The sequence below is a fragment of the Toxorhynchites rutilus genome, chromosome 2, assembly GCF_029784135.1.
Source record: "Toxorhynchites rutilus septentrionalis strain SRP chromosome 2, ASM2978413v1, whole genome shotgun sequence".
NCBI lineage: Eukaryota > Metazoa > Arthropoda > Insecta > Diptera > Culicidae > Toxorhynchites > Toxorhynchites rutilus.
The window spans coordinates 217,668,974-217,691,525 of NC_073745.1; the positions used below are offsets into that span (position 1 = coordinate 217,668,974).

Sequence of the window (22,552 nt, forward strand, 5' to 3'; positions counted from 1 at the left end):
ATGTATGAACCGTCAGTAAAGAACTTAAAATGTTTGATTTTCGTATAGTTATTCGGTAAATACAATGGTCACACATATACACACTTGTGAAAGTATTGCACTTGTGGAGGAATTGTAAACTGTAAATTATGAACTAATCGGTGGCTTATGGTTGTACTTTTCAGTTACATTTTCGGGGATATTTTTTTTAAAATACATGGGCTAAACAATATCGACGCAGGAAGCAGGAGGTTCTTAGATTCTTTTATATTACCTTTTTATGCATCATCAGAAAGAAAGCATTAATTCTTAGTTTACCAAGAACACAGAGACAAAAGATATTGAAAATATGTAAACTTTATATTCCAGAACCTTTATCATTTGGAAATTAACTAGAAGGTTTTTCTACATTCTTCTCCTCGAAAAAAGACCCGCAAAACACGTTACAATTGCATGAAATGTAAAAACTATGTTTGTCTCGAGCATGCAGTTATGGTATCTTCTGATTCTTACACCAGTTAAACCACATAATCGATTTATGTTATTTTATAGCTCTTTATACTTTAATACGTACGTTTGAGAATCGATCCGATAACGGTGTTTTTTTTTCACGCAGATCTATATTGTGCTTTTTTTCATCAGTGCTTGCGAGTGAAGCGAGCTCAATTAAAAGTGGTGCACGATCGAGACGCTGAGGATCCAGTTCAGATCAACACACATTCATCACACGCTACACAGCAGCGGCAAGTAGAAGTTTATTTTTCTATTGCTCCATATATCATTCCTTCAACCTCCTGTGTACGATTTACACCATTGTCCAACATTGTATTTACCAAATCGGCAAGCGTTGGCATTAGGGGTGTACATCTTTCTTACATTACCGTTGAACTTTTGTTGAAACTTTTTTTCATTTTTGAATTTTATACAATAAAAAATTGAAATAAATATAATTTATATATACCTTGAATACAAATATAATTTATTTACTCATTTATTTTTTTTCTATTTTTTATTATTATTCTACACTGTTCACATCGAACAGGTGACTAATTCATTATTATGGCTGAGGGTGGGGAAGATCCCCCATCCACGTCATTGAATGTTTCTGATGCTGACCCACCTCCTGAAGAGCAGGTGGATGAAGCAGACGTTGAGGAGGAAAATTCTGTGTATGAAGTAGAAAGTTCTGAAGATGAGGAAATTGATGAAAAACATGATTTTCGTCTAAAGGAATACCCGGAGGGATTCAAAGGTCCATTCATTGTATACTTTAGACGAAAATCAAAACCTCTTAATGTCATTCGCATCTCAAAAGAACTAACGCAGAAATTTTCCAAAGTTACAGAAATTACTCGGATGGGGCCAGACAAATTACGAGTTGTCGTCTCTTGCAGGACCCAAGCGAATGCAATAACGCGCTGTGATCTCTTTGCGATTGAGTATCGCGTATACGTACCCTGTTGCAACGTTGAAATAGACGGTGTAATAAACGAAAAGGGTTTGACTCGAAAAGAGATACTCGATTGTGTCGGTCGCTTCAAGAATTCCTCACTTAAAAGTGTGAAGATTCTTGAATGCGATCGACTGAAGTCTGTGTCACTTAAAAATGACAAACGAGTTCTCAATCGGACAAACTCTTTTCGAGTGACATTTGAGGGTTCCGCTCTTCCAAACTACGTTGCAATAGGTGCTCTTCGTTTACCTGTTCGGTTGTTTGTACCCCGGGTACTGAAATGCAACAAATGTATGCAACTCGGTCACACGGCCGCCTATTGTTGCAATAAACAACGTTGCGCAGATTGTGGAGAGAGTCATGATGGGACTTCTTGCGCAAAAGAGCGCAAGTGTCTTCATTGCGACGGGGCCCCCCATGATCTTTCTCAATGCCCGGTGTACATACAACGAGGGGAAAAAATCAAGCGTTCCTTAAAGGAACGTTTCAAGCGGACTTATGCAGAAATGCTTAAGAGTTCCGCCTCAACGACTCAGGACAATCCCTACTCCATTCTGCAGAACGACGAGCCTGTTGCAGACGCTCCCAATGCAGGAAGTTCCGGTACATCACAGGGTGCCATTAGGAGAAGAAAAATTACTTCTTTTCCATCACTCCCCAGAAAGAAGACCGAAACTTCCCAAGTTGGAATGAAACCTCGTATCGAACGTGCTGAGAATAGACCGAAGCAAGTACCTCCTGGTTTAAGCGGTTCTTCTACGCACCAGGGGTCCTCAGCACTTCCCGGAGCAGAGCCCAACACGTCTGTTCCTTTTTCGCGGTCGAGGCAACAGCCACAATCTGGCTTGCTTGCGCTTTCTAACCTGGTGGACAATATTTTAAATGCTTTAAATATAAATTACCCTCTTAAAAGCTTAGTATTATGTTTGCTTCCGATTGTGAGAACATTTTTGAAATAAAAATGTGGTTTTTTAGCAGCGTTCATTTCCCTCGATGCCTGATTCAGTGCAAGAGATCAAGGATTCGACCACTGTAATACAGTGGAATTGCAGAAGCATCATCCCTAAACTAGATCAATTTAAATTTTTAATTCATAGTTCTAACTGTGATGTATTTTCCCTCTGTGAAACATGGCTTTCTTCAGCCGACGAACTGAATTTCCACGATTTCAACATTATTCGCCTCGATCGAAATGACTCGTTTGGTGGCGTACTATTGGGGATCAAAAAATGCCACTCCTTCTATAGAGTCACTCTCTCATCGATGACAGGCATTGAAGTTGTCGCTTGCCAGACACAAATCAATGGCAAAGACCTCTGCATTGCCTCGATATATATTCCTCCAAGAACTATGGTTGGCCGCCATCAGTTTTTTGATATCATCGAGGCACTGCCGAAGCCGCGGCTAATCTTAGGTGACCTCAACTCCCATGGAACAGCATGGGGTTCACTCTACGATGACAACCGTGCCACTTTGATTTATGATCTGTGTGACAACTTCAAATTGACAGTTTTGAATACTGGGGAAGCAACTAGAATAGCCAACCCTCCTGCACGGGCAAGCATGCTAGACATATCACTTTGCTCTTCTTCGTTATCCCTGGATTGCACGTGGAAGGTAATCCAAGATCCCCACGGTAGTGACCACCTGCCAATAATTTTATTGATCGCCAATGAATCAGGTTCTCGTGAGTCAGTCGATATTGCGTATGACCTCACGAAAAATATTGACTGGAGAAAATTTGCAGAAATAATATCTGAAGCACTTGTTTCAATGCATGAACTTCCTCCACTCGAAGAGTATAACTTTATATCGAGTTTGATTTACGAAAGCGCACTTCAAGCACAAAAGAAACGTGTTCCTGCTACCACTTTACGACGTCGTCCTCCATCACTTTGGTGGGACAAGGAGTGTTCAAAGGTCTACCTTGAAAAATCATCCGCTTTCAAAAAATTCCGGAAAACTGGACTAGTGGAATGGTTTCGAAAGCACCAAGCTCTAGAAGCCAAACTCAAAGGTCTGATTAAAGCAAAAAAGCGTGGATATTGGCGAAAGTTCGTCAATGGTTTGTCAAGGGAGACCGCTATGAGCACTCTTTGGAATACGGCTAGGAGAATGCGTGGCTGGAACCATACAAATGAAAGTGAGGAATACTCTGACCGTTGGATTTTCAAATTTGCAAGAAAGGTTTGTCCCGATTCCGTTCCTGCACAAAGCGTCGTACGCGACATTCCACTCCAATGCGACTATGAGAATTTTTCGATGGTGGAATTCTCAATTGCCCTCCTCTCATGTAACAATTCAGCTCCGGGGTCGGACAAGATTAAATTCAACTTATTGAAGAATCTTCCCGACTTGGCAAAACAGCGTTTGCTGAACTTGTTCAACAAGTTTCTGGAGCTGAATATTGTCCCGCATGACTGGAGACAAGTGAGAGTGATAGCCATACGGAAACCCAACAAGCCGGCTTGCGATCACAACTCGTATAGGCCGATTGCAATGTTATCTTGTATTCGTAAATTGTTAGAGAAAATGATTCTACTTCGTTTGGACAAGTGGGTTGAAGCGAACAATTTGTTGTCAAATACGCAGTTTGGCTTCCTCCGAGGTAAAGGGACAAATGATTGTCTCGCGCTGCTATCTTCTGAAATACAAATCGCATTTGCTCGCAAAGAACAAATGGCTTCCGTTTTTCTCGATATCAAAGGGGCATTTGATTCAGTTTCCATGGAAATTCTCTCAGAGAAACTTCATAATCGTGGACTTTCACCAATTCTGAATAATTTCCTGTACAATTTACTGTCAGAAAAGCACATGTTTTTCAATCATGGCAGCTTGAAATCTTCTCGATACAGTTTTATGGGCCTACCACAAGGCTCCTGCCTAAGCCCCCTCTTGTACAGTTTTTACGTCAATGATATAGATGATTGTCTAACTAGAGACTGCACGCTGAGACAACTTGCAGACGATGGAGTAATTTCCATCACGGGTACTAATCCCGCCGTTCTGCAAAAATCTTTGCAAGATACCCTGAACAATCTGTTCACGTGGGCTCTCAAGCTGGGTATCGAATTCTCTACGGAGAAAACCGATATGGTCGTTTTTTCTAGGAAGCACGAACCCGCCCAATTCCAGCTTCACCTATCCGCCAAAACGATCAAGCACTCGATGTTTTTCAAATACCTTGGAGTATATTTTGACTCTAAATGTACCTGGGGAATACACATTGCGTATTTGAAACAGAAATACCAGCAAAGAATCAATTTTCTCCAAACAATAACCGGAATATGGTGGGGTGCCCATCCAGGAGACCTCATTCAGTTGTACAAAACAACGATATTATCAGTGTTAGAATATGGCAGTTTTTGCTTCCGATCAGCTGCCAGGATTCATATTCTCAAGCTGGAGAGAATACAATATCGTTGCTTGCGTATAGCAATGGGGTGTTTGCATTCGACACATACGATGAGTCTCGAAGTTTTGGCAGGAGTACCCCCGCTTACTCTTCGGTTCACAGAATTATCCTACAGATTTCTCATCCGTTGCAAGATCATGAATCCATTGGTGATTGATAACTTCGAAAATCTACTCCAACTGATTCCTCAGTCAAGTTTTATGTCTTTATACCATGAGTACCTTACCCACGACGTGCACCCTTCACCAGGCATCTCCAACCAAGTTTGCTTCCCATACTTTTGCAATTCCTCTGTCAATTTTGATCTGTCCATGCGACAAAAAATCCATGGAATCCCAGATCATCTACGCTCAGATTCTATTCCGCCGATATTTTCGGCAGAATATGGGGGCATAGTTAGATCTGATAAAATGTTCTTTACTGACGGTTCATTCATAAACGGGTCCACTGGCTTTGGCATCTTCAATGAAAATTCCAGTGCCTCTTTCAAACTCAAAGATCCTTGTTCCGTGTATGTTGCTGAACTGGGTGCGATATACTACGCACTGGGGATCATTGAAACATTGCCCATCGACCACTATTTTATTTTTTCAGACAGTCTCAGCTCATTAGAGGCAATCCGCTCAATGAAGGTTGATAAACGCTCATCTTATTTCCTAACACGAATAAGACAACTATTGAGTGTTTTGGTCGAAAAATTATTCAAGATTACCTTAGCATGGGTTCCCTCTCATTGCTCGATTCCGGGGAATGAGAAAGCGGACTCACTAGCTAAGGTGAGCGCTTTAGAAGGCACTCTTTTTGAAAGGCAAATTGCTTATAATGAATTTTTCCACATTCCTCGTCAATATACGCTCGTAAGTTGGCAGCGCATGTGGAGTGAAGATGAGTTCGGTCGTTAGTTACACACGATTATCCCTAAAGGCCCATTTATACGTTGCTAGTAGCTGACTTCACAACGAGCAGCTACTGACCCGGTGAACTCGCTTGACAAATGGTTGACTCGCCTTGTCCGTTCACACAATGTGAGCTGCTGACAAGAAACTAGATACTAAGTACGGGTTTACCAGAGATGCCAGACGATTTTTCAAATGTCCATCAAATAGTCAGAAACAGCAATCAGGTCCGAATTTGACAGATGATTGATCCGAAATCAACTTATTTATTGGCTGTTTTCGGCTTAGGTTTTCAGTTGAATTTATCATTACACAATTTTAAATTTTATCGCGAGACACACGCTGGCCGTGTTTACAAATACTTTGTGCTGAATTTCTTTGAACTGAGGGTACTATCCGAAAAAAGCAGAAAGAAAAAAGGATTCGGGCCAGGAATTGGATGCAAAGAAAAGGAGTAACAAATACAATACTGAAAAAGTGAAAAAACTGTTGGATTTAATTGCTCCACAAATACAACGCCAATATACACTCATGAGTGAAACTAGAAATGATGTGCCTTTCTTCTGGAATATGGAATATATATCAGATTATTGTCGCTATTTTTTAGAACCTCGAAAGCATCCATAGCTTAATTAATTCCGAAAGTATGTGGTGCTACAAATGGCAGTCTAAAAGATTTTTCAAAATTTGATTTACTTCGCGTTGACAGCAGCTTCGTGTACCAATTTGTGAAATGAAAATGATAGTAGATTCGCCGGAGGAATAAATACGTCTCAAAAACTAAAATAATGAATGAAAATATACTTTTTTCAAATCGAATATGTATTCTGTTTCTTAGAACAATACTTTTTTTTGCAAGTTGTGAGTGAATTTTGAATGAAAATTGTGCCCGATGATGATTTTATATTTAGATTCCCAATAAAACTGTCTCAATAAGAAAACGTGCCCCGCCAGTGTGCCAAACAAAATAACAACGATTCCGTTTAGAAACTATTAGGGTTTTATTTGTTTTTCCAATATTTTTCAAGTCTATAAATATCTTCGCATATTTTCAAATATCTTAAAAATAGAGACATTTGTTTACATTTGGCATCCCTGATTCGAACGCTAAATTCTGTTTTTTGACGTTTTGAGGGATGCGAGTGCGAGTAAATTCAAAAAACTTTGAAGTAGCTCGCACGCCGAATCACACATGACACTAACTGGCATGATGTGTTCACACGGTGTGAGTAGCTGCACTGCAGTAACTGACTAGATCGACTCGTATGCTTACTCGCACCGTCTGAACCCGGCTTAAGGTCTCGACGAGTGCATGGTTCAAGAGATTGAATGTAGGTCGTGATTTCATTCGCGTGATATCTCGGCTCATGTCCAATCACTACAACCTAAACGCGCATCTCTATCGCATTGAGCTCGCAGCAAACAATCTTTGTGATTGTGGCGATGGCTACCACGACATCGAGCATGTTGTCTGGTCGTGTTTCCGGTTCCATGCTGCTCGCTCTCAGCTCTCTAGAGCACTGAGAGCTCAAGGCAGACAATCGGATATCCCCGTCCGGGATATCTTAGGTAGCCGTGAACCTGATCTTCTGCTTCATCTATACCTGTTCCTCAGAAACGCCGATGTCAACGTTTAATGATGTTTCCTTCGTTGTGTCCCCGTTTCATATCCCTCCTATCCGATCGATAAACTTTTACTTAGTCGCGGCAATACATACACACACTCTTGACACACGGGCCAAAGGTTGTGCAGTCCACTGATCATTCAACAAGAGCCAAAGGTTGTACCGCTCATAACAACTCTACACGAACTGATGATTGCGCCGGCTAGAGACCATTCTATCCTGGATTCCTCGAGTCGAGAAAGACGCACCACGCTAGATATGAGGTACAGACTAGGGGGGCGTTGCTGATTAATGGTCAACTGCATCCCAATAGGAAGTATCCCGTGTCGGGCACACGTACAGAGCATTGGAGACAGCAACATCCCAATTACGAAAACACTTGTAATACTAACCTCGAGCCAACCGCGAGTAATCGGTTACATATTACTAACATAGATAATAAGAAAAATTGTATTGAACTCCCGGCCCCGTGAGGCTAACGCCATATGAGCCTTTATAAAAATATATATTTTGGAAAAAAAAAATTATATTAAGTGGCTTATTTTCAATTAAAAACAGGAAAAAAAGGAAAAAAAATTCTATATTTGTGTTGAAGTATCAAACATTACTCTGTTTTGAGGAGGCTGAACTAGATGACTATTGAAACTGAATGAAGACGGAGAAATCATATTTCATTGAGTTTTTTCATTCAATTATACCCTCTTCTTCAAATATATACCAATAAAGGCTAAAAAATACACAATGACAATATTACAAAGAAGTTCAACTTTCGGTCTGTGACATCGTGCGCGAGTATACGTGTTATGTTTTTGCACGCGAGTACAAGAGGGTTAAGCATAGGGGCATTGACAAAAATCCAAAATTTTAGCATTTGAAAATCTTGCTGTATTACAGACCATTAGAAGGTGGGAATGTTAGCAACCAACGTCCAAACACTTCGATGAGCTGTGCTGGAAAACTACGGAAAGGATCATAATTAAAAACCTTCGCCAGCTCTTGGATTCTCATTAGTCATCAGTCTTTCACCACGGTAGAGAATTGCCGATCTTAAGCGTAGTACCGTCGAACACACTGACAGCAAAGCATACAACAGGATACCGAATAAAGCTATTTAATACTGTAAAATTGGGGTTCTACGGTCACTTACTGCGCTATGTGCGTAGATTTCTCAAGCAAAGGTTCTTCAGCATAACTATTAGAGAGGTTTTACTAATGCTACTCTGCAAACTGCTGTTCTTCCGTGGTTCTATATTAACCCATTAACGACCAAGCCGTGAACATTCTTTTTTTAACGAAAATCACTGGCGTCATTTTGATTATTGACGCTAAATAAATCCCAATGTTCTAGAATTATTTTTTTTCTCCTCTTCCATTTTCGGGGATATGACTGTTCGAAAAATCAAACATCGGCCGAAGCCGGCTCTTTTTTTGCAAGTGCAAACATACTGCGAACTAAAAGTTACTTCAATTAGCTAATATGCGGCATTTACGAATGCATTATTTCACATTCCGGGACGAACAAACACAGGGGAATGAATGTCTCTAAGTGTAAACCTGAATTAATCCACCTATGGTGAGATGTGATCCTTCTTATTACATGTAGTTTTAACTTATTACCTGCAGACTTTTTCTTTCTAACGACAGTTTTTGCTGTTATTTTTATGCATAAGAATTGAGGGACTCAAAATGATGTAAGTGACATCATCGATTTCTCTACATCGACTCTCTCTTTTGGTCATAACTTAGCTGTACACTTTTTCCCAGCTGTATTTGACAAAGTGGAGGATAGGTCAGCGCCTCATCTATCAGATTCTATAGCAAACTCAAATTGGAATGTTTTTGTAGTCGAGTTATTAACTAAAGAGAAAAGTTGATGAAGAGAAATCGATCAAGTCACTTACACCCCTTTCCTTCTGAACCTGAGGTTATTATTCAGGTGAAAAGAATCATCATTCGGGGGGAACTTGGTAAACCAAGGATATAACCTTTCTACACTAGAGAAAACACGGGTTATTTCGTGATCCATCCGTAACAGACGGAACGCGAAATCAAAATCCATCGATTAAAAATTTGCTACTGAAAGGAGAATTTCTCAACCAGGTGAAAGACTTTCCGGGCCCGGTCCAACGATGGAAGGGGGAATTTTGGAGTACATTATTCATTTTCATCGGGAATTACAAGAACGTCAAAATCGTCAAAAGAAGAAGTCGAAATTTTGGAAGCAATTCAACACATTACTCATAACACCTGACAGCGAATTGAAAAAATCGATTTGACAAATTGACAACTTTGAAGCTTCGGAAAAGCAGGTTTTTGCTAGTGATACCAAAAACTTCGATAGACATTTGAAGGCCGCTGAAATTAATTCTAATGATGTCATTATTGAGATTTCATTTTTTGTGAATCAGTTCATCACGAAGAATCGGTTTGGACTTCCATGAATCGGTTCTAAATCGTACAGTGAAGCTGTTTTTAACCGTGTACGTTCATGTGGCATCTTATGAAGAGACTTATTGCTGCGCATTCCATTGAGCTCGCAACGAGAGAGCGGAAGCTCACTCATTTTTACAATAAATATCAGTGTCAGTCTCAGCTCCCGAAGATATTTATTTGATAAGATTTATTTGAGTCACATTTCGACATCCACAAATAACCCATATTTTATTTATTTTCTTATTTTGTAACTGTTTGATTTTTCATTCGAAAACGAAAACTAAGTATTATAGAGGGGTGACACACTAGTAACCCGCCCCGGCTGTCACCCGATCACGCTACGCCACTGCCTGTAGTATTCCTGATGTAGCCAAGAATTCATCAGAGAGACCATCGCCAATTTTCACCGTGAGGAAGCGTCCGATCAAGTAAAACTTCAACCAATGCAAGATATTTCCACTGAAACCAAGCTTGTCTAATTTTTGCACCGCAATAACCTTGTTGATTTTGTCAAAAACGGCTGGCAGGTCGGAGTAGATAGCATCCGTTTAGATCGTACCATTAGACATTCCATCATGTAAGAGACTTCGGCATGAATCCATGTTGATCGATGGGAGTGCATTGTTTGCTATGGGAGAATATCGGTCCCATAACCACAAATTCAAAAAGTTTGGAAATCGCGCTCCCCGATGGTTATCAACGTTCATTTTGTCCCCTTTTTGGTGAATCGGAAAAAAATTATGCTCTCTTTCAAAGCGAAGGAAAAATATCCGTTAACAAAGAAAGGTTGAACAAATACCGTATTGGAGACAGCAATCCGACAGCACATTTTTTTCACATCAATGATGGGATTCCATCCGGTCCAAGGGATCTCGAGGATTTCAGTTTATTGAACGCTGATTGTAGCATTGAATCTTCGACATCGACGTGGAAAAAAGTGTTGTTCTGAAGTGGAACGCTTCTTGTGGTCATTTAAAGTTGATTTTGAGAAAGACTCTTGAAAACTCCGATGAAAAAAGGTTACAATTCCCTTGAACATCAAACGCGTCTTGTCCGTTAAGGAACATAGATAACGAAAGTCCCGACTCTTAACGTTGCTCATCGACGTATATCTAAAATTATTTAGGAACCCCACGTAGGTATATTGCATGACATCGATGGCTCAATCGCAAATAGTTTTACTTGAAAATTGAGAGACGGTTCTTTGCATATCTCTTGAATGTAGCCCTTTTGGCCGTTTTTAATCGTCAAATTTCGGTGGTTTGCCGCGGTTGGCGAGTAGATGAACGTTTATTTACCTGTCAATTATGTAGCTCATTATTTTTTTTTGATTCGATTATTTTTACAGGCTCAGTTACATAAGTTTAAAGGAGCCAAACTCCTAACTGTATTGTTACTAGTATATATTAACATTTTTCCTTAATTCTAGTGTTCGTAATGTAGGGTTTCTCAGTTTTCATAAAAATATATTTTGATGCCAATGTCTTCAAATTGTATGAAACGTCTAGATCGGGTGTTATCTCGAAAAAAATGTTTTGACCGAGAATCGAACTTCTGGGACTCAAAACATTGAGCGTAAATCATGTCCGATTAAGGTGAAATTTTGCACAGGTCATTTTTTGGGACAACAAAAAAACAGTACATGTTCAGTTCTTCGGTGATGAAATTTTTTCCATACATTCATTGCCCCTCAGGCTAAGGTCTAAGAAGGTCGATTTTCGGTCAAAAGTTTTTTTTTGATATGACACCAGCTCTCGACGTTTTATGCATTTTTAAGCCATTTGGCATCGAAATTTTCTTTCGATTTCCCAAATAACATGTACCAACCATCCGCCGCCCCATTAACACCCCTGTTGATTTTCCAAATTTCCTTGGAATTTCGAGGATTTCGATTTTCGAGGATCAAAAAATCGAAACTTTGAGCGCTTTGAGGCACCCCTAAATCATTTCCGATTAAGCTGAAATTTTGCACAGATCATTTTTTTGGGCCAATAAACAAATTGTACATGGTCGGTTTTTGAAATTCGATGATGAATTTTTTTTCCATACATCCATTGCCACTTTAAAGAACATATTGCGATTGCGACACCGCCACCGTCACCGACACCGTTCTTTGAAACTAACTATTCAAAAGCATGAAATCCGGCAATGATTGGTCGGATTTATCCTGTCTCTCAGTTGTGCTGTAGGAAGAGCAAGTAATGTAGCGATAATAATAGAACATGTCACGTTGCATCAAAGTGTATATACATTACGTGACTGCTATATATGATAATATATGGTAATCTGTTATAAGGGAGAATGAACTGCAAAATTAAAAGCCTCCCAAAACTAAAGAAGATGAAGTATATATTCTTTTATAGAGATGGGCAAATCGGCTCTTTATGGTGAGCGGCTCAGAGCCGTTCAGCTCATACAAGTGCGCTGATCATTTGGAACAGAATTTTACGGTTGTTCACACAATTGTAAAGCGTAAGCGTAAGCGAAAGAAAGGAGAGAAAAACGAATTGCATGATATACATAAAATACCGAATAATCTACAAAAATATACCGAATACTAAAATCACACTTTGGAGAAACTGGATTTAAACAACGGAAGAACCAGTCAAAAGAAACCGTTTTTTTTCAAATAGCAATAATCTCACCTCGGTAAAACCTCATTGGTTACGATATCTTTACTGCGCAAAGCTAAATGAAACCGTTTAAAAATATGAATATTCAAGATTTGTGGTTTTCCTCATATTCGTCCTTCTAATATTTCCTTCTGTCCATACTTTCTTTCTACCCTTTCCTTCTTTTTCTATTTTCCTTCAGAAATATAGCTCGAAACAAAGTTTCTAGATAAAACTACCGAAGTAAACTTTTTTCTTGCATTCACTCTCGCAAGATAAAAAAAATGTTTCCATTAATAGTCGCAACGCGAATAAAACTATTCGCTATGACAAAGGTCACAAACAGACAGCTTAGCAAAAAATCTAAATAAAATATAATATATTAATTTCATTTGCTAACAGTTATTGATACAATAAAGTTTTTTCATTTTGAAATGAGTTGTATGGAAAATATAATCAAAATAGTAGAAGGGTCTGAGCCTAGGGGCACGGACGGAAGTTTGACGTAGGACTGTGATTGCTCAGAACACTTGTGTAATTGTTTTCATTGTTCTGAAATTTGTTTAACGTTTAACTTTTTTGAAAATCTAAATAGTAGCCCTTAGGAGGGCCGTTCTTTGTTTGTACTCGTAACCTTCAAACGGTTTATGACGAACAAAGAAAAGCAATGATCTTCTGGCAGGTTATTCAACTGTCAACTTCTCGCATGAAGTTGAGTGATGCATGAAATCTTGCATCTGATTACTTTAACACCTTGCTATTTAATTTGTTAGATAGAACGAATCATTGCACGCAATTTTGTGTTACATACAACATTCATGGGAGCGAAGTTGGAAGGAAGAATACATAACATACCTCTTTTATTTGTTAAATTATTTTATTATTTCCACTGTTGATGTCTCAGGCGAAAAAAATGTGGATAAATTTGCTGTCTAATGGTATATATTATAACATATATCGTAAGAGCGATTCTGCGTAATATGCATTTGAAAACTCTTGATATACGTTACATTTTCCCCCTATATAGAAATAGTACTCCTACTGTCGCCGCACGGATCATGCCTTTAGAGCGTGATTCATGGCGAGAACGATAGAGCGGATGCTTAGATCGCGCTCTATCCTAAATACACAGAATAGCTTGCGCAGTGGCTTTATCGTAACTAATGAGGTTTTTCCGAAGTGCGATTATTGCTAGCTGAAAACCTAAATATCATAAAACTCCTCCGGCCAGCGATAACCCGCCGGGAAGGAGAACAAAACAAAAATAAGCAAAACGACGTAATGTGTTTACGATCAGAGCCTATCTCCGATCGTAAATACCGAAGGACGGGAGAAATCCCAAAAAGAGAGCACTATGGGTGCTATAAACGGAGCCTATCTCCGAGCTAGGACAATAAGTAATAAAACGGAGAGGAAAAGATAACACGCCTGCGAGCGTGTTAATAATCATCCCTCGTTCGCCCGTCTGGCTTAGAATAAATAATTGTAATTTTCTCTCTCTTATGCTACGCCCTTCTGGGGTAGATAAGAAGGCAATGTCTGTATATAAGAGAAAACTTGAACAGAATAAACGCACTCTCAACTGGACACTCTCAACCATACCACGGACGTAGGAGCGTCGTGGCGAAGTACCGAACCCCTCTTTTTTGTCATAAACGTATCACAACCCTGGACATCGCCCGAGCATCCTGGACACCATCGGGAGCACCCTGGACATCATCGCCGGCAGATCCCAGCGCAACAAGCGCTGGTAAGTATTGAACACCCCTCCTCCAAAGATCCGAAATTCCAACCACCCTTCCTCTCCCTTTTCCTTCCCTTGGCTCCGCCCGGCCAAACTCCCAAGTGACGCGGTACTACCGGATCGCACCAGTAGGCGCATACTCGTTATGCGCTCTACGTGATCTGGCCTACCACATAGCGTCCAGTAAAGGGCTTTCCCTTCGTGTCATCAGCACGATCTCGAACTGCAGCCACATTTGGTGGCTCCAGAGAGGATCTTTCCTCCAGCGTAATCAGCACGATACCCTGCAGCCACATTTGGTGGCTCCAGAGAGGAGTCTTTTCCTAAAGACACTGTACGAACTCACAACACGCTCGGTTGAGTTGAGAATCCTGTTAAATTGATTTGCGCCCGTCGTTGAACGGAGAGGTTCGGTCTTGTAAAGACGAACAAGGTGAGGTTGTCTGTGGACATCACCATTTAGCCAAGAGGCAAATTGCGCATTTCAAGAAACAGAAATTAGGTCCTGAAAGACGGACAAATTAGGCCGTAGAAATCGGCATCTTGTTGAAACAAGTCCAGCTTTATAAACAGACCGATCGCCAGTCAGGCATAGTTGGACGAAGGCAACCAGGCGCCTCGTCAACATCAACTGTAATCCGGTCACGAGGGCCGGAAGACGAATATTGTGCAACGTTTGAAATCAGCGTAGGCAACTAGGCGCCACGCTTGGTTTAAGACAAGGCGAAGGCAACCAGGCGCCTCGCCACTTGCGCATTATAACACAGTTTAAACATCGAGTGACGGCAACCAGGCTCCTCACTCAGGAATAATGATATCAAGCTTTACGAGATCATCACGCCCGTGCTGTGATGCATGTGGCAAGAAAATTGAACTAGACAATCTGGTCCAATGCAGACAGTGCAAAAGGAATTATCATCATTCCTGTGTAGGACATACACCCACTGAAGAGGAAACCTATTTAGTATGCTCGCTTTGTTCCCCTACCAAAACAAACGAAAGTGAGGGAAAGGCACAGGCACCTGCAGCGTCTCATCCCTCAACTAATTCGAGGGAACAAAAACAGATAGAGGAGCTGACGAATCTAGTTACACAACTAGCTGAGATGCATGTTAGCGAACGCAACAACATAACCACATTAAAAAAGGAAATAGTAACAATGCAGGCATCACTCAACGCTTTAGTCGTGGGCGCAACGACAATAGCAACACAGCGACAAACAGAATTACCATGCTCTCCGGCGCAAGCGCAGTCAACTGAACCCCTAATCAATATCTCCGGGCAACAACGTGACCGAGCAACGATTCAAACACCACTACCAATGAGATCCGGTCCATCAATTGGCTGGGAGCAGAGTGCAATGATGCCAGCTCCTCAGCACGGAGACTTTACGACACTAATGAAGAGGCAAGCTTTGACTCCCTTGCCAAAATTCAGCGGGTCGCCCAAAGATTGGGCTAAATTCAAAAGGATCTACGAAGTCAGCACGAGAGAATGTGCGTTTTCCAATCATGAAAATCTCTCCAGACTTGAAGCTGCCCTTGAAGGACGCGCAGCTAGAAGCGTGCAGCAACTATTTATAAACTCGGAAAATGTTCCGAGTATAATAGAGAGACTAGAGGAAAATTTCGGAAACCCTAAATTCATATATGAGGAACTACTGCACGATCTACAGAAGCTTAAAAGAGAAAGTAGATCAATAATAATCGAAATGTCAGATGCTTTAGAAAATATGGTGGCAAACATGACGATCATAAATCAAAGAGGTTACCTACTAGATGCGAGGTTAATAGAAGACCTAGTTAAGAGACTACCTTATAACCTGCAAATAGAATGGACACGCCATAGAACGACGACTGGTGATGCCCCATCTTTAGAAGAAATGAGTAACTGGCTGAAACCTCACGCCAAAATAATGAGGAATATGGCTTCTCCTCTACCTTCTACAGTTAGAAGCCAGATACATGTCCATCAAGAGATGCCACGCATGAAATGTCCGGTTTGCTCGAATAACCATAAAATCTTCGATTGCACGGAATTTAAGAACTCCAACATCCAAAAAAGATGTCGATTGGCAGTACAATGTAAAATATGTTTCGGATGTCTAGGCACCGGACATATGGTTAAAGATTGCAGACGATCTAGGAGGTGCGGCTTGAGTGGATGTAACAAGCACCACCACAGAATGTTACACTCGAATCCAGACATGGAACCAACACCTCGTAATACGTCCGCTACAGTTCCGCTTGAAGCCAACTGCAATATTCACAAGTCCTCAGCAAACGAGATATACTACCAGGTGATTCCAGTAACACTTCAACACGGAAGGCATTCAGTCGATACATATGCCTTCCTAGACACAGGGTCTTCCCTGACATTGCTAGATGAGGAAATGGCAAACTCCTTGGACCTATACGGCAGAGAAGAACCACTACAATTAAAATGGACACAGGACGTGTCTCGAAACGAGCTGAACAGTAGAAAAGTACAAGTTCGCATTCAGGGGTCGTCCAGAAGGTCGTACCGACTTGACGGTGTAAGAACCATTAAAAACTTACAACTTCCGACTCAGACAATGAACTACAAAGCAATGGCTACAAAATATCCGCATTTGGAAAACCTTCCGATCGAAAGCTACGAGCTTGCAAGGCCAACAATTCTCATAGGGCTGAATCAAAGCCATTTGCTTACCGCCATGGAAACAAGAAGGGGAAGTGACAATGACCCAATAGCAGTCCGAAGTAAGCTTGGATGGTTTATTTTCGGTAATGTCAGATCAATTTATCAAAACGATCATGAACTATTGCAACACGATAAAGAACTACGAGATATGATGGCTGCGCACTTCTCAATCGATGAATTTAGCATCAGACAACCAATAAGAGTCAACGACAACCCCTTGCCCTTAGAACCGGTCAACAAGTATACCACCGCGAGTTCTAACAACGTAATGCTGATAACCTCGACCGAAGATAAATCAAAAAAATCAACGCGAAAAAAAAGACGTAGAAATAAGACTACAACAAAAGGCATTTCTAAATCTTGGTTCAACATCTCACGTATATTGAAAATAATGATGTTGTTCGTAATGTCGTTCACGTTGATCAACGCTATATCCATAAAACCCGTTGACAAAGACGGTCTAATGTTCGACCACGAAGGAACGTGCTTATTACATAGAGGCATATGGCAAACGAATATACAAACCAACGTAGTGCCCGATGAAGACATTGAAGTAATTAACTCGATACGGAATAATGTGACAGTAGCGATGAAAGACATGGAGTTTGTCATCGAAGACTCTCTCCTAGAGCAAATTGCAACATCTGTTGAACGTTTATGCGATGATGCGATTGATGAGATCAAGCAGACAACGAGAACTAAACGAAGCAAAGGGTTCTTCGGTTTTTTGGCGGACTTAATATTTGGTAGCGACGATATGGAAAACGAGCTACAGGCAATGAGGGTTCATGAAGACGAAAAAATTCACCAAATATCGGAGTCAATGGTAAAAATGAATACCAAGGCGTCCAAAATGGGAGAACAGCTTAACGAGAGATACTATAAATTGTACAAAGACATGACTCAATTAAAACAATTATATTCTGCGGATAAGGTTCAAAGGTTACGAACAACGATGTTAGAAACCACGATATTGGCACGAGAAGTTATCGATGGAACGTTGAATAGATATAGGAAAGTTCGAACGTTTCCTTTGTCCGTCGACGAACTAGCCCAAACCAGAAAAAACATTTCACAAGCGTTGCCAACTGGTTACATTGTCCTGGATCACCCATCAGCCGTAAAATACAACACGCGTGTAGTCAACGGCTCCCTCATAATTACCATGACGAGTGTTGTCATCAACAAAGTTGAGTTCGAGGTATTTAAGATAATACCGATCCCACGGGCTGAGAATGGCTCAATTATTGTAACAGAACATGATCGCATCGCGGTAGGCCACAACCAAGACTTCTTCTACCCATCGATCGAACTAACAAAACTGAATGATACGCATTTAATTACGGTTCAACCAGAACTGAGTAAGGAAGTGGATTGCGTAGCGGCTGTCATACTGCATATCGCAAGTACCCGCAAATGTGCAACAAAACTGTTAACCACGCCTTACGCTATGATGGAGACACTGTCCACTCCTAATACCGTTTTATACTATGCATCCGATACAAAGGCAATAGTTATACATTGCGACAACGTGGTAATGTCACCACCTTATGAGGCAGCAGTAGTAACTCTCCAGCCAGATTGCCGTATACAATCCAACAACAAAACGATACATGCAAGTTTAAATGGCATGAACAAGAAGATTGCAACATACTTCAAATCTAAATACCAGGTGGCCGATCACCTATTGGACGAATTCAATGACACCGTAAAAGATGTGGTGGAGCCGAAGCCCGATAATCCCTACGATAACAACGCTATGATAACCGTGTACAACAGTTTGGATCCCTTCCATCCGAAATCGAAGTATCTTTGGAGGAACGCCGCCCTTTTCGTAAGCATACTAATGATTATAATCGGGATCATTTATCTACGTTGCTGCAGACGAAGATGCTGCACCAGATCCAGAGCCACAGCAGGACCCGATGTCCATATCCGAATGGACAACCTATTGAACCGGCAACAATTAGAAGACACAGCGCTTTAAAACCAAGCATTGGAGGGACGTTCAATGAAGCAAGGCGGCATGCCGAAGAATTGAAGAGAAAAAGTGATTTAAAACTCTGTTAGACCATAAGTACACAAAATGTAAAATAGAAGAAAATAATTGAATATGAAATAATTGTAGTCAAAATGAGGAATCTGACAATGAATAAGAAATATAAGCAACAAAGGGTTGCATAAACTGACGAGAAGATATGTCGTCTAATGTAATAGTAAAAAAAAAATAATTTGTTCAGTGAAAGAAGCAATTAGGCGCCGTTGTATGGCTATTAAAGTACATAAAGTTGAAGACTCTTCTATGGATAGAAGAAGTATTGAATTTGAAAATTGAATACTCCTGCGAGAGTAAAATGAAGTGTAACACAAAGCTAAAATGAATAGGATTTGCATTGTAAATGAATCTGAAGGCAAAGTGGCTAATAAATTGTAACGAAGCAAAGAACGAATTTATAACAAACCATGTATGAAGAATAAACGGAAGTCATCCGCTCATAGCAAACGAATTGCATTGTATAACTTCAGGTTAGGAAATTGAATGTAAGAAAAACATAATATTGAAAAGAGAATATAAGATGAAACAATTGCGAATTATACAGTAATAAAAGATACAGCATCAGAAGCATAGAAGAAAAATTATTAGAAACAGATGCGGCGTAGCTCAATTGGTAAATCTGCCTTACGCGATTTACGAGGGCCGGTATGTCGCCGCACGGATCATGCCTTTAGAGCGTGATTCATGGCGAGAACGATAGAGCGGATGCTTAGATCGCGCTCTATCCTAAATACACAGAATAGCTTGCGCAGTGGCTTTATCGTAACTAATGAGGTTTTTCCGAAGTGCGATTATTGCTAGCTGAAAACCTAAATATCATAAAACTCCTCCGGCCAGCGATAACCCGCCGGGAAGGAGAACAAAACAAAAATAAGCAAAACGACGTAATGTGTTTACGATCAGAGCCTATCTCCGATCGTAAATACCGAAGGACGGGAGAAATCCCAAAAAGAGAGCACTATGGGTGCTATAAACGGAGCCTATCTCCGAGCTAGGACAATAAGTAATAAAACGGAGAGGAAAAGATAACACGCCTGCGAGCGTGTTAATAATCATCCCTCGTTCGCCCGTCTGGCTTAGAATAAATAATTGTAATTTTCTCTCTCTTATGCTACGCCCTTCTGGGGTAGATAAGAAGGCAATGTCTGTATATAAGAGAAAACTTGAACAGAATAAACGCACTCTCAACTGGACACTCTCAACCATACCACGGACGTAGGAGCGTCGTGGCGAAGTACCGAACCCCTCTTTTTTGTCATAAACGTATCACAACCCTGGACATCGCCCGAGCATCCTGGACACCATCGGGAGCACCCTGGACATCATCGCCGGCAGATCCCAGCGCAACAAGCGCTGGTAAGTATTGAACACCCCTCCTCCAAAGATCCGAAATTCCAACCACCCTTCCTCTCCCTTTTCCTTCCCTTGGCTCCGCCCGGCCAAACTCCCAAGTGACGCGGTACTACCGGATCGCACCAGTAGGCGCATACTCGTTATGCGCTCTACGTGATCTGGCCTACCACATAGCGTCCAGTAAAGGGCTTTCCCTTCGTGTCATCAGCACGATCTCGAACTGCAGCCACATTTGGTGGCTCCAGAGAGGATCTTTCCTCCAGCGTAATCAGCACGATACCCTGCAGCCACACCTACGTCAAAACGACCGATTTAATATCTTCAAATTATCTGGCTTTGCTTATCTGGCACCTCTGCTACAGCTAAAGAACGGAGAGGAACAAACGAAAACAAACTGACGTCATATCACGAAGAGCGGGTGACAGATAATCTCTTCAGCTCCGATGTGATGGAAAACTGGAAAACTGGAAAACTAAAACTAAACTTTTAACCCTCCTGTACTCGCGTTAAAAATCATAACACGTATACTCGCGCACGGTGTCACAGACCGAAAATTGAACTTCTCTGTAATGTTGCCATTGTATATTATTCAGGCTTTTTTGGCATTTATTTGAAGAAGAGGGTATTATTAGATGAAAAAAACTACAAAAAAATATGTTTTCTTCGTCTTTATTATATTTTGATAGATCATCTAATTCAGCCTCCTCAAAACTGAGTAATTTCTGATACTCCAACACAAATAACGGAATTCGAATTTTTCCCTGTTATTAATTAAAAGTAAGTAACTGAATGTAATTCATGGAAGTATAAAGAGCTATAAAATAACATAAAAACGTATTAATCGATTGTGGTTTCATCGGAATTAGAATCAGAACATAGCATAACTGAATATTAGAAATATGATATCACCAGATGATAAAGGTTCTGGAATATAAAGTTTGCATATTTCTAATATTCTTTGTCTCTGTATTCTTGGTAAACTAAACATTAATGCCTTTTTTTAGATGGAGCATAAAAAGATGATATAAAAGGATTTCTAGGAACTTCCTTTTCTTTTTCTTGTTTTCTTGTCGATATTGTTCATTATAAAAATATCCCCGAAACTGTAACTGTTAAAAATTACCATAAGCCACCGATTAGTTTATAGTTTACTGTTTACAATTCTTCCACAAGTGAAATTATTTCACGAGTGTGTATATGTATGACCATTATATTTAGCGAATAACTATACGAAAGTCAAACATTTATATTTTGCTTTTGAACGTATGAATCTAACGACGAATATATCGACGAATAATTAATACATGGATCCGTTCAATCCAGTTACAAAAGGGACTGAAATCAAATAAAAATAGTCCGGTAATGATCTTATGCATTATATTCAATAAAAAATCCACGCCACTAACATTTCATTCAACAATATTCTAGAATATGAAGGCAATTGTCCAAAAAAGTTACTCCTATACTCGCGTCGGTGTGTCAGACCGAAAGTGTTAAAAAAGTGGCACACTTCCCCTTTGTACCAACAAATGCGAAACGCAAAACGATGACGAACGACGAATAACGAAGCTAGAGAGAATCGTAAAGTCGTAGTGTTGATATTTTTTAAGAAATGAACGAATTATTGATTTCTCGGTCTGACAGACCAATGTGCGAGTATAGGAGTGTTAACTATCGATCTTGAGAGAAGTTATTTAGAGCCTAGCTGCTGCTGCCAAGGTTGCCACTGTTTCAGTTCAAACTGGATTCTTCCAGTTTTGACGTAGGACTACGTCTTTCATTTCTATACCGGGGTGTGAAACCAAAGTTTCGAGAACGAAAGCGTTACGCTGGAGACCGAGATTTTGAGCGTTAATAGCTCTTAAACAACTGAACGAAATGGTATGATAAACACTTCATTTGAAAGATAAAATGTCTACGCGTCAGATACTTGTTACTTTTTCATCCAAAAACTTGTTTCAATAGTCTTAAAATTGCTTTCAAAACAGGCTATTGAAATCTCCAATCGGTATATAAGCGAGCGCCGCTCGTAAACCCATTCAGTTATGATTGAACAGCGATCGGAGCATGTTGTCGCTGTTGTTGTGAAGCTAATTTCGTTTATCATGAGAACGCTGATGAACGGTGTCACCAAGAGCCTGTTTGTGCACCTAAGGCCAAAAGGGAATCCATCAGGAGGAGAGTGATGCCACGGTTCCGCTTGAAACATCGGAGCAGCCGCCACACACACACATACACACACACACACATACACGCGTGGAATTCTCGTTGCTATCATCGTTGCTGAAAAATAATCTGCCAGTT

At 40.5% G+C, this 22,552-nt stretch overlaps 1 protein-coding gene and 3 pseudogenes across 1 annotated transcript; 3 read left to right on the forward strand and 1 right to left on the reverse strand.

The window, feature by feature from the left end:
- Positions 1 to 12,336: 12,336 nt before the first annotated feature.
- LOC129772205 (U4 spliceosomal RNA) lies at positions 12,337 to 12,491 on the reverse strand (annotated as a pseudogene).
- A 1,056-nt stretch (positions 12,492 to 13,547) lies between these two features.
- Positions 13,548 to 13,676, forward strand: LOC129772143 (U4 spliceosomal RNA; annotated as a pseudogene).
- Positions 13,677 to 15,563: 1,887 nt separating this feature from the next.
- Positions 15,564 to 19,044, forward strand: LOC129764648 (uncharacterized). Its single transcript, XM_055763928.1, has one exon. It carries the CDS (start codon positions 15,869 to 15,871, stop codon positions 18,824 to 18,826), a length of 2,958 nt encoding a protein of 985 aa, XP_055619903.1. The 5' UTR covers positions 15,564 to 15,868; the 3' UTR covers positions 18,827 to 19,044.
- Positions 19,045 to 19,635: 591 nt separating this feature from the next.
- LOC129772144 (U4 spliceosomal RNA) lies at positions 19,636 to 19,764 on the forward strand (annotated as a pseudogene).
- The last annotated feature ends 2,788 nt before the right edge of the window (positions 19,765 to 22,552 follow it).